The sequence below is a fragment of the Xiphias gladius genome, chromosome 13 (assembly GCF_016859285.1).
Source record: "Xiphias gladius isolate SHS-SW01 ecotype Sanya breed wild chromosome 13, ASM1685928v1, whole genome shotgun sequence".
Classification (NCBI taxonomy): Eukaryota; Metazoa; Chordata; class Actinopteri; order Istiophoriformes; family Xiphiidae; genus Xiphias; species Xiphias gladius.
The window spans coordinates 7318921-7331065 of NC_053412.1; the positions used below are offsets into that span (position 1 = coordinate 7318921).

Consider the following 12145-nt stretch of genomic DNA (forward strand, 5'->3'; position numbering starts at 1 on the left):
CGCACGAAGACACACACACGCACGAAGACACACACACACGCGCACACACACACACACACACACACGATGCGAATGTGAGGGTGCAAGAGGAGAAAATTACTATATGGTCAGTTTGTTCTTCATCATCTCCTTGACAACCATGACATTACAATTTCCTTGTTTCCGTGCACTCACTTCTAACACTGACTCTATTATCTCACTGTATGAATTGCCGCTTTTTTTTCCTTTTGATTCTGTGTCTAATCGACCCTCCTTCGAATGTTTTTGTCTGACTATTCATCTCTACGTCTCTCACAGTGTAATGACACTTTATGGTCAAGAGGGACGACACAGCATTAAAAAAAAAACACAAAAAAAACAAAACTTGTTTGACTCTTTTTTCATCAAGGGTTATGTCAAGTTCCTGAACCTGGTTCAAGCGAGTGTGATTATCACATCTCAGTGGGAGCAAAAATCACAGGACACATCAGAGGGGTGAGGGGTGGGAACCAAATGGCATCATGTGGCCCTCATGAGACCAGTCACCTGACTGCAGCCAGTTACCATGGTGGGAATGGATTCCTGGATATTATGACATCTCTGTAAGATCCTTACACTTTCCAGCTCTTAATGTTAAAAGACATACAAGTGTGGCAGTGCTGGCATGCATAGTCACAATTACAGTTGTATAAGTGGTAACTTCAACAACAGATTTTTATTGTCTGTGATTGAAGGATTTTGTTTACACTGCTTTTAATGCACTGCTCTTTCATACAGCTGCAGCTGTAGGACAAAATCATTGATTATGAGACAAAGTGAAATTATTCACTGAACAGAAAGCAGTTAAAATATACACAAATGCACTTCGCCCCTGGTGTTGGCAGAACACCATGCTGGTTTGATGCACAAATCCTGGAAGAGGTTCAGTCCACTGAGCGTTGCATCTTCTCCACTCTTCCCACCAGTGCTAGCCTGAACTATTTTAAAGATGTTGCTGGAGCTGACTCATATTAACTGTATGCGAATCTTTAGGACCACTTAAAACTTCAGATGAAATTTAGAGCAACAAGTGTTCTTCTTCCTTAAAGATACAGAAAACAAAAAACAACTGCATGATCAAAGTCCAATATTTACTCTACTGCACCATTGCAACCCCCATGTTAATGGTGATCCAGGATTTTGAACTGGACAAAATCACAATTCCCAAAAATCTTAATGCTGTTTTTTGCCTTTGCTTTTTCATTTAAATGTTTTATCTTTACTTCCACTATCTTCTATTTCTAAATCATTTGAAAGCTTCCGTTTTTTGGGGTTTTTTTTTTGTTTGTTTGTTTTTTTTAAATGGTGAAACAGCACTTCATTCCTGAGTTTGAACCATTTGTGTCTACCTTTGTACTCTAAATCAATTCTGGCAATTACACTCAAATATTAATGCAGTGATTATTTATTCATGTTGAAATGCTACACATAGCACCTTTAAATGATTTGGTGCTATCACTGGGGTTCACCCTGCGTAATGCTGCACTCAGAAGAATATATTTATGTGACCATAGTTCCATTATTTATTTTGTTCTCCTGTGTAATACTTCTTCCAGTCTGTGTATACTCCTATGCCCTATCTGTTTCTGCCACCAAGAGACATTTTTGAAACCACCTCCAACACAACTCTACTGCTGCTCAGTACTATTCTTGGGTTGAGTACTCATAATGAAGGATATAAATATGATTACATATACTTCAGAATAACTTTTTGACCCAAATCATTCGATCTCAGGGTCCGAATTGAGTGAATGTAGTCTTATCATCATCTAGTCGTGTTAAAACCAAAAATGAGTACATCTATAAAGCCCAATTTGGCTCTAATGTGACAACATGCCATCTCAGTTCTTTCAGAGGCATTTCAAAGTGCAGTGATGTGTATGCCCAGTATTATATCACTTGGTGCGGCTCTGCTCAGGCAGACTAACAGCCCGACAGTCAGAGCGGTTAAAGAGTATCAACGCCGTCTACTTCATGGTGACTGCCAAAGTGCATTGACAGTGTTACAGAATAATCAATGTTGTTTCATGTGCACAACTTATTCAACTATGGAAAAAACTTCAGTGCTCAGTAGTTTCGACTTGATACTGAACCTTCAATTGCAATTCACTGCCATGTATCATCTGCACTTCCAGGCAATAATTGTACTGGTTTGTATTTTGTTGCTTTGCAACAAATGCATCTACTGGATGGAAGAGGCTGTTGTTGTAGTTTTACTACGGTTTGCTGCAGAGCCTTGGGCTGCAAAAGCGGCTTCACAAATGCTCCCTTTGGATGTCATTGAAAAGCTTTTAACTCAGCCTCTGGACAAACTGCAGGAGCTACCGATTCTGTAATAAATTAGCCATTTGTGAAAGAAAACACACTCGAATGTCAGTATTATTCTCATAAGACAAAGCTACGATGAATGCCAAAAAGAGGAGTCTATCTCTTGACTGCAAATCCCCCGTGTTTTCTTTTTTGTCCTAGTACAAAATTGCTGTGACTATGTAAAACCAGTGTCTTATTCAATGCTACAGAGCTGGCAAAATATGCCAATGGCCAGTACGAAAGCGTAATGCCGTTCTCTTCCGCATTCATGTGGACCTGCGGCATGATAGAAATCCTTTTGAAAGCAGAACCTGAAATAGGTTCTATCATTGTTTAACTTTGCATTGTTGCAAGACAGTGACATCCAACTGAACTATCCATTTGAACTAAAAGTGCTTCCAAAACACAACTGAGTAATTTAGATATTTCTAAATTCTGCATTTAACAAGAGCTGATGTGTGTGCGTGTGTATAAAGTAATCTCATCACTTCCATACTGCAGATTCAATATGAAAATACACACACTCTCTCACACAAACACACAAAGCAGAAGCAGTGGAAATACTTTCGAAGTCAGGAGAAAAGGAGGCAAACAGCACTGAGGCATGACGGCATTTGCTCAAGGTAATACTGTTCAATATTTGCTAGAAGTTTGCCTGTTAAAGTGAAGCAAATGGCGATAGCTCCAAGAACTATAAATTTCTCTTTGGATATGTTTTCAGAAAGAAAATGGCTTTCCTTCCAACGCCTACCATTGACATCTAAACAAAAACTTTATATAATACAAATTCTCCAGAGAAGATACTGGAAAAACTCCTGTCAATCTCATCATACCTCACTGACAAAAGAAGCACCTGCTTTATTATGGATACATGTCCGTCACCATCTATCTTAATGGGACTAATTGGAAGAACCAAAAGTGATAAATTCCTTGCAAGTAGGCTAAATTTAGCTTTGCTTCCTGAGTGAATATACAGTTAGAGGTGAGTGTCATTAGCCAATAATCCAAATAATCAATAGTTCTTTAATGATCTCCTGCTAATGTCTCAAGCAAACAAAGCCAAGAGAGGGGTAAAGGAAGAGATGTTAGGGCTAAACAGAAGAGAGAGGGGGGGTTGATGTCTGCAAAGTGCACCGTCAGCATTTAGGACGAGGGGGTGTATACTCTCATTTCCCTTGTCTTCCTCTCTCTCTCTCTGACATGAGGACCATGGGGAATAGTGTGTTCCAGCACGGAGCTGACCAGCTATCATTCCCTCAGACAGGGAGAACATTAAGGTGTACCTGACCCCCCTCAGCACTTTCACTGGCACCCCGGAGCAATGTTATTATCATGGCCCGAGTTCAAACAACATCTCTCTCTCTTTCTCTGTATCGGTCTCTCTTCGGACAGAGGCCTCTATGCCACATTAACCAAGGGCTATCCATCATCTGTCTCCTTGTTCAATGAGGTGTAATACACTGTTAATGTTACTGCAACAGCACTGATACCAGCCCTTAGTAGAGCTCACACTCTGCAGCGGGTACTGGTTTTGGGCGATGCAATGAGGAGATAAACAGTTTTTAAAAGCACTGACACAGGAATTTTATACCCAGGTATATGTATAATCAACTTTCTTTTTAAGCATAAAATATACGCTAAAAAAATTGTATTTATTTTTTTTCTGACATTACTCTTATCTCGTCAATTACTTAATAATGTTACTGCTACTGACCATGAAGAACTATTCCCGTAAAACCAGGATAAAAATCATGCTTTGGTGACCTGGTCATAACACATAAACATAAGCAACTGGTGACAATGGGTCGCATGTAGAAATTCCTTCATTTTAAGGGGTCACAAGTCAAACAAAAAATTGGGAACCTCTGGCTTATGTAGCATTAACATTTTTCAGGAATATTTTTGGTATGAAGGAGATGCCCATAAAGCTTTTCAAGTTACAATGATGTAAAACAGAAAAGCAAAAAATCTTTTCACTTGAGAAGCTGGAAGCTGCAAATATTTATATATAAATATTGACATTTTTGGTTGAAAATCAATTTTTGGCCACTTAATTTTCTTCTGATCAAGTAATCAGTAATCAATTTACATCGAGTGCATACATCATACAGATTTGCCAAATATAGTTTTATAGATGCAGATGAATATTTATAATATAATCTGTGACTTAAATCATTTGGATTTCTTTCTAGATGTATACTGTTAAAAAGATTTTTTTAAAATAATGTTTAAAATAGAAGCAACAGAATAATACAGTTATATTCCTATTTTCTTATGTGAGATCTACAGTTTAGTTATTTAGTAAATTAGTAATTTAACTACTAATTTACTTCAAACCACCCTGTTTCTCTACTGAGCCCGGGGATTCACCAAGGTGCAGGGTCAACCACTAAATCATGACGCTCATCACAAATTAGACAGTGAAGTGTTCAGTTTCTAACACAAAGGTAGAATTGGTGTTACGTGTAATAGTTTTAATGCTCAGGATTGTGCTTCTGCATTGTCAGTGTTAATGATGTTTTGTTATTGCACTGCCTCATTTTTCATTTTTGTTTCTCATTTGTTGGCTGATTTAGCCCAGTTGATTTAGTTTAGTTTTTTTTTTTTGTTGCACTGCTAAATGAGACTGAAAAGTGACAGCAGACTGCCAAGCAGTGAAACAAGCCCAAAACTGAGTGGCTTAGTGGGAGCCTGTAAATCCTTTAGGTAAAGAGGTTATCCTTGGTGCACTGTGGACAACACGGAGAGGCAGGTGTTAAACGATTAGCATGAGGCTGAGAGGAAACCTGCCTTTGTTGGCATACACATGAGCATTCTTTAAAAGCCACTATATCGCTTCAAAACAATATGACTGTCCTTCAAAATAAAAGACTACCTTTAAGAAATCCTGAAAAGTAACCTCGTTCAACATCTTTTCACACACACACACACACACACACACACACACACACACACACACACACACACACACACACACACACACACACACACACACAGTCATGCATATACTGTTGTGTATATATCTATCTATCTATCTATATATATTTATCTCTATCTATATCTCTATAGATCTCTATCTATATATATAAACACATATATACCAACATTTACTGTTACCTTTGTAATTTACAGTTATTTAAGCATCAGTGGCAGAATTTTTTTTTTTTTTCCAATTTTGCTGTTTGTGCTCCAGCTGTGCTTAAATCAGCATGAAAAAGAATTCATAGGGCCTTTAAAAAAGGCCATAACAATAACAGAGTTCTTCTGACACAGTAGTAGACAGTTTAATCTGTCTGTCATAATGGATTCAGTCTGTCATTTCCCAACACCCTCTCTATAGGGTCTAAACAGTCTTGGGACCCCCAAGGTGCTTGAAAAAAAACTCTAAGAAGTCCACAGGAAAGAAGGAATATTTAAGTATTAGTTCCTTAAATTGACCTTTTATTGACCATTGACAGTTTGAAAGCTTGTGCACTCTTGTGTGTCAGAAAAGCCACCACTGGACAAAATTAAAGAAAGAAACTGAGGAGGAGCTTTTGTTTCATTTGAGGTTTTTGAATTTCTAATAAATAAAATGGTTTGGATTTCAAGTTAGCGGTTAAACTGAAACCTGCGATTAAAACACTCCTGTTTTCTGGGGTTCCACGTAAGTAAATAAGTAAGATTGATCTATTCCTTGTTTGGCTGGGGTCCCCCTGGAATCCTACCAAGCACCCCTGAGTGTCCCTGGACCCCACAGTGAGCAGCCCTGCTTTGGAAGACACCATAACAAGCTACATAAACATCAGCCCACATTGTCAGCCAGTCTGCTTATGAATTATTGACAACAAGACAGCGCCAAGGTGTTCATGTGATCCGCTGCCCTCTGCGTCACCTGCCTACTACTGTATTCCACCGCCCCAACTATTAGCCTGCATGAAGTAACAGCAACACTACAGAGACAACAATATGATCACCAGCCACTATTCACTCACTCTAAACATTTATTCTTGCCTATGTACCAAACCTATGCACCAATTACAACACACAGCAGGTAGAATATAAGCAGTAAGAGATCAGTGATTGGCTTAGATTTGAAATTATTGCTGTAAAGTGGATTAGGTGGGTGAAGGTATAGTGAACACCAGTAACCCTTTAATCCACTATGTGAAGGCAGGAAGCCAAACAGAGATAGAGGAGAGGGACTTCCTGTCCAGGAATCCAGATTAGTCAGCAGCAGGGGAAATGTTGCCCGGCTACTTTAACACACCACTATACAGGCATATCTTTAGTTTTCTTTCATTTACATCTGCAAACTAGTAATGCAACTGTCGATTCTGTAATACATCATTTATTTAAGATGGAAAAACATTTCAATATGACAAATTTTAATAAAAGATGAAAATGTCACTTTTTCCAAACAACGCACAAAGGTTCAAATGTGTGTAGTTAATACCACATTTACTGTGCACTACTGCCGGTGCTGCCATTGATTTCTTGATACAACTATCAAGGCCATTCTTCTTACTCACTTAATCGATGGTGAATCCGCCACTGGGAGAATCAATGGAAAATCTGAATATAAATGTCATTCTGAGACGGAAATTTACTTTTCACTACCATTAATTAATTACATAATAATTGCAGCCCTGATGCAAACATATTACTTTTTCACTGGACATAATGTACAAGTCTAGTCATCTGGTCTTGTTTTACACAAGTCCCAGTTTGTGCCTTTCATGTATTAACATTATATTTAAGACAAAAAGATGGCAGTCTGAAATGAAACATGTCTTTCCTCAATTTGTATGACACTAAATAGAATTGATTAATTAGTTATAATTCTCTATATTAACCTTACTTCTACTATTTAATATTTCATATGGATATAATGCATTTTTACTTTTTGTGTGTTGTACAAAACGAGCAAGGAGATATGTCAGTTCCAACTACCTGGTCAGGAAACAAGAGTCGTACTTTTGAAAACAGATTAAAAATAATCAAGCAGTAGACAGATTATTTTTTCAGATGGTTGGAAGAGTCTTTGACAATTCTCGTAATAACCTCAAAAGAACGGTAAGTGTTCTTAAATAACCTGTGTTTTTCAAAGATCGCTGGGTTTTTTTTTTCTTCATAAAAATGGACGCTTAGCTCAGTGATGTGAATTTAATGTAAATACATGACAGGAAAAAACGGGAGCTAATGTTACCTATGACATTTTGCTGACACACAGCCAGTATACATGTCAGTGTTGTGAGTTGTTTTTTTCTTTCTACGGTAAATAGGTAAGTACTGCAGCTACTCCATAACTGTGACAGTCAAATAGTATGTAAAACTAAGCCTGCAAAGGTTAGAAAAGTTCTGTTCGGATGTTCTTTTAGTCCATCAGTAAGTCATTAGAACAAAAAGACCAAATCATCCACCTACAATGATCTGGTTGCATTCTTTTAACAGAAAAACAATAAAGTAAGATGTTGAGAAAGGAGAGGAGAGGAGGGGAGAGGAGAGAAGACATTAAAATAAAGCAGGAAAAGAGATGTAAACTTAGTTTACAATTGATATGGTTTTATAAAATGGAATAATTCGAAAAACCAAAATACAGAGGAGAAAAGAGCAATTTCTCTCTGAAGAAACATGAACATAGCTATCAATAAGGAAAATACAAAGAAGGACAATAATTCCCTGTTCGAGGATTATGATGTGAAACAGCAGACAGAGGTGCACATGCTACAAGACGAAAAGTTTTATATGGTCAAGAAAAAGAAACTGATGTTTCTGCACTGAAGACTGTAGAAATTTTAAAACATCCATAACTGGTACTTTTAAAACGTTCAGAGCATAAAGCTATCCTGAGAGGAGAACAAAAGAAGGGAAGAAAGCCAACAGAGTGAATACAGTACAAGTACACTACGTCTCAGTACTCCTACCCGTCACTGTGATTACATTTTGTTCCCATTCAGCCTGGATGGGAGTGACAGCCACAAAGATTACAACTCTACATGTTATGCTTTGAAAGAGAGCTATAGGCTTATATAAGATCTTCTGCCTTGTACCTAATGAGAGATGGCAGCAGCTGGAGCGACTGGCATTAAAGACCAAATAAGTCTGCAACAGTCCAACTGGTATCCAAAGGGTTCAACATGATCTCAGCTAAACTTAATTAGAGCAAAGGAGCTTTTATTTAAGAAAAAAAAAAAAAGCAATAAATTTTTTTTCAAATTCAAATTGAAATTTTCTTGGTGGTGAAGATGTTCATTTATATCTATCAAATTCAAGATTAGATCTTAGCAATAGACTGCTATGGCTAAAAACTAGCTTTTATTATTTACAGTATGCATCGGATACAGATTTATTAGAGAACTATAATGAACTTTCAGAGCTTAGAAGTCCTACAAGGTGTTTTCACAGAGTCAGCTTGATTCAATTCAGTTTCTTGTTCAGTTATTGTGAAACTACCTGGATATTTATCTCTCAACAAGCTCTGTCTGCATTTGAATCACAGCCCTTATATCTGTTAGTCTGTTCACTTTTAAGACAAATCTCAACATGCATGAAGTGTAATGACTGTCAGCCCACAAAGCAGACTAATTCCTGGATAAAAGCCAGTAGTAAATAGCATAAAAACAGTAATTAGAAAGGTTCTAATGAATACTGAAGAACATATTGCATTTGAAAAGAATGTTATTATCACGGATACTAGGGACGTTCTGGTCCATATTATTTGGTACCAATGTAATACCTTTAAGCTACATTGTAAGGACTTTGTACCAATCTATTACCAATTTATAATTAAATGGAAATAACATTATTGAAGACTAAACAAAATTAACATATTTAATTGTTGTAAGAACAATTCTTTTTAATAACAATCCCTTCCTTATAACATTCTGTCTAGTTTCTTAGTACATAGTCAGGGATGTAACAAAAAGTACATTGTGAGGAAAAAAAGTAAAACAAAGAAAGGAACGTGTAAAATTGGCATGACATACTTTCAAAACTGACAGACAACTGATGCCATTTTAATTGGCCTCATGAAACACACTCCTGCCACATGCTGAGATGTTGGAAGCGTATTTCCTTTCCTTTTTCCCATTGCAAAAAAAAACAAAAAAAAAAAAAAAAAACAACTGACATTTCACATGATCATGTAAATTCTCTACAGAACAAGAAACAGATATATTAGGCTTTTTAAAAATGACTCAGTGTATAATTAGTTTCATTTTACAGATGTGGTCAGAAAGAATATCCTTCATCGTACCACTAGCTCCCGGTATTGACTGATATGTCATAGAAGCCCGGTACTGACAAACAAATAAATGTTCCTAGCCCTAATCTTAAGTATTCAGCAGTCTCTTTCCATCCGGGTTTTTACGATGGCAATACAATCAATTTAACCCTAACCCATTTGTCTGAAGCAGTTATTCAGATCAATTACAGCAGCAGACCTCATCAGCATCCCACATCCTACCGGTCACTGGATCGTCACTGCATGTTTCTTACTATAAGGCTCCATTTCACCCTCCGTGCAGCGGGGATTTTATTTAATCAGCCATTTGCAACAGTTGGGAGGCGGTGTCTAAGCCTCAGTTGAGCATGGAGCCAGGGTATAGACCTCACTATCCTTCATGTGAGCAGGGCTTGCTCTGTCTGGATTATTGTCAAACACATTACTGTGGAGCCTAATGCAACCCACAGCCAAACAGGCCGGCTGCTCCACTGCTGACCATTGATTTGACTAGCAGGGAGAAAACAACTGGATTACATAATTCATGCGACTGACTGTTCCATTTGTAGTCCTGTTCAACTGGAAGAAACAGCATAATAAATGAGAATGAATGGCACCGGAGCCGCTCAATTGGAAATGAATCAGTTCACCATTTCTGGATGCCGTAAAAACATCCATCAAATTATCGTATCTGATGCAAAACATGTAAAAACTATGCAAAAATAAAAGACGCCCCCAGCCACATTCAGAAGGTGCATTGATTTCACCTTTTTTGACACTTTCAATTTTTCAGAAAAAAAAAAAAAAAGATTTCACTGATTTTAAGACTGTGACTTGTCAGTATGTTAATATGAATGATAATTTCTGTCTTTCTGCATGTGTTGGCATGGACTTCTCTAATGCTGAAATAAAACTGGTGAGAACATTAGGTGACTCAACCTTTCACTCATTAAAGTACCAATGTTGTTTGTTGACTGAAGGTGAATGCTGATGTGTTTGAACAGTAAGTGCTATGATACATGAAATAATATCTTCAGATGCCAAATAATAATTGGTAAATAGTGTGTGTGCCAAATTTCATTGAAAAATCCTACATTTGAACACATCTTTGGTTATCAACAAAGACAGAATTTCTCTCAACACCAAGTCCGAGAAGCTAAAAGTCACTACTTAATTTAACATAAATATTTCAAACAGCACTTTTATTAAGAAAATTGCTTTTTAAAAATGTTTTTATAAACCACTAGCGTGTGTGTTAAGATTGAAAATGAACAAATAAACTATGGGTAATTCACTAAAAAGTAGAATATATATATTTAAAAAACTGATATTTGGACAGGGTTTTGTCTCTTTTATCTGCTTATGCATACCTGCCGAAACTGCAACTTCAAACCGACATTTTTTAAGTATATTTTAAGAGGAACCTACAACTTCCTATTTAAAAAAAAAAAAAAGTAATGGCTGATGGATTTTTCGAGCGTCCAACAGTTTTCCAATCATTTCCCAATGAGCTTCTATCCACTCCCTTTCGTGAGTGAAACCTAATCCGGCCGAGTAGCCGCTTCGGCGGAATTTGAAACCAACAGTGACAAAAGCTCACACTTTTTCCGTTTATTGTCGGAAATTGCAAAGAGCTCCGGTGTTCAGATTACAAGCGGTTGGTGAAAAGCAAAAATAAAGCGAACACACGGAGAACACACGCCCTGTAAAAAAAACTTACATATCTGCTGATGAGGGTCCGAAGAGTGCTGAAATCCATTCCCATCCCGTTCCTATTTCCTCTCCGGACACTTCTTCTCTCTGAGTCTTTTTCTCTTAAGGTTACTTTACTGTAGGCGCTAGCTTCTTTTTAAATCTCCTCCTCTGTCCATGATTTTCTCTTGTCTTCTCGTCTTCCTGGATTAAAACACAACGCTGCTCCCGAGAATTATAAACACAATATTCACCTGTGGGAGACTTTAACAACAGGCTTTACTAGTAACCGGAGGAGTGGTTGTCTGCCTGTGCGGCTTTTACTACAGTTTTAGGACAGTTCGTGCAGGTATAGACAAGTGCGCCGCTCCTCCCTTGACACTTCTAGTCTCTCCACCTCTCTCGCGCCCCCTCTCTCCCCCTGCGCGTGTACCAATAATCTTCTTGTCTCGCGCCGCGGCCAAAGGAGCTTTACTTTCAACTACGTCACGTGGAGCCAGGTGGTGACTGACTGGAAGTGGGCGCATGCGCAACCTGGTGCCCCCCCCCGGTGTAATTGATTGGACGTTACAGTTAATTAGGAAAGTTCGCTCGGGGCGGGACAGTTTACCAAAGAATACATTTACAACAGTGAGACTGAGTGATTGCAATAGGTGGTCAGTGCATAAAATTTTTATTATGGCTAAATACAAACCACACAAACATTTTTGATTTTTGAAAAATATATGTCGGAATTTGTCAGAAGCACACACAAAAAAAAAATGTTTTGAAAAGTAAACATCATTATGTGCTACTATTTAAAAACAGGAAGGCAAAAAAAAAAGGCTATTGCTCACATAGGCTATCTTATATGCAAATTTTCTGCACAGCAAATGAGTTGAGTTTAAATTATTTGTAGAGATTTGGTAAACGATCGCAGCA

At 37.7% G+C, this 12145-nt stretch overlaps 1 protein-coding gene across 6 annotated transcripts in view; it reads right to left on the reverse strand.

Annotated features, from left to right (window-relative positions):
- Window positions 1-11653, reverse strand: part of atp11a (ATPase phospholipid transporting 11A) — a 53437-nt gene extending 41784 nt beyond the window's left edge. For all 6 annotated transcript variants that reach the window (XM_040142070.1, XM_040142068.1, XM_040142071.1 and 3 more), the window contains exon 1: window positions 11253-11653. In XM_040142070.1, the coding sequence (XP_039998004.1) occupies window positions 11253-11297 (45 nt within the window). In that variant the 5' untranslated portion in view covers window positions 11298-11653. The remainder of the gene's footprint in view (window positions 1-11252) is intronic.
- Window positions 11654-12145: the final 492 nt, after the last annotated feature.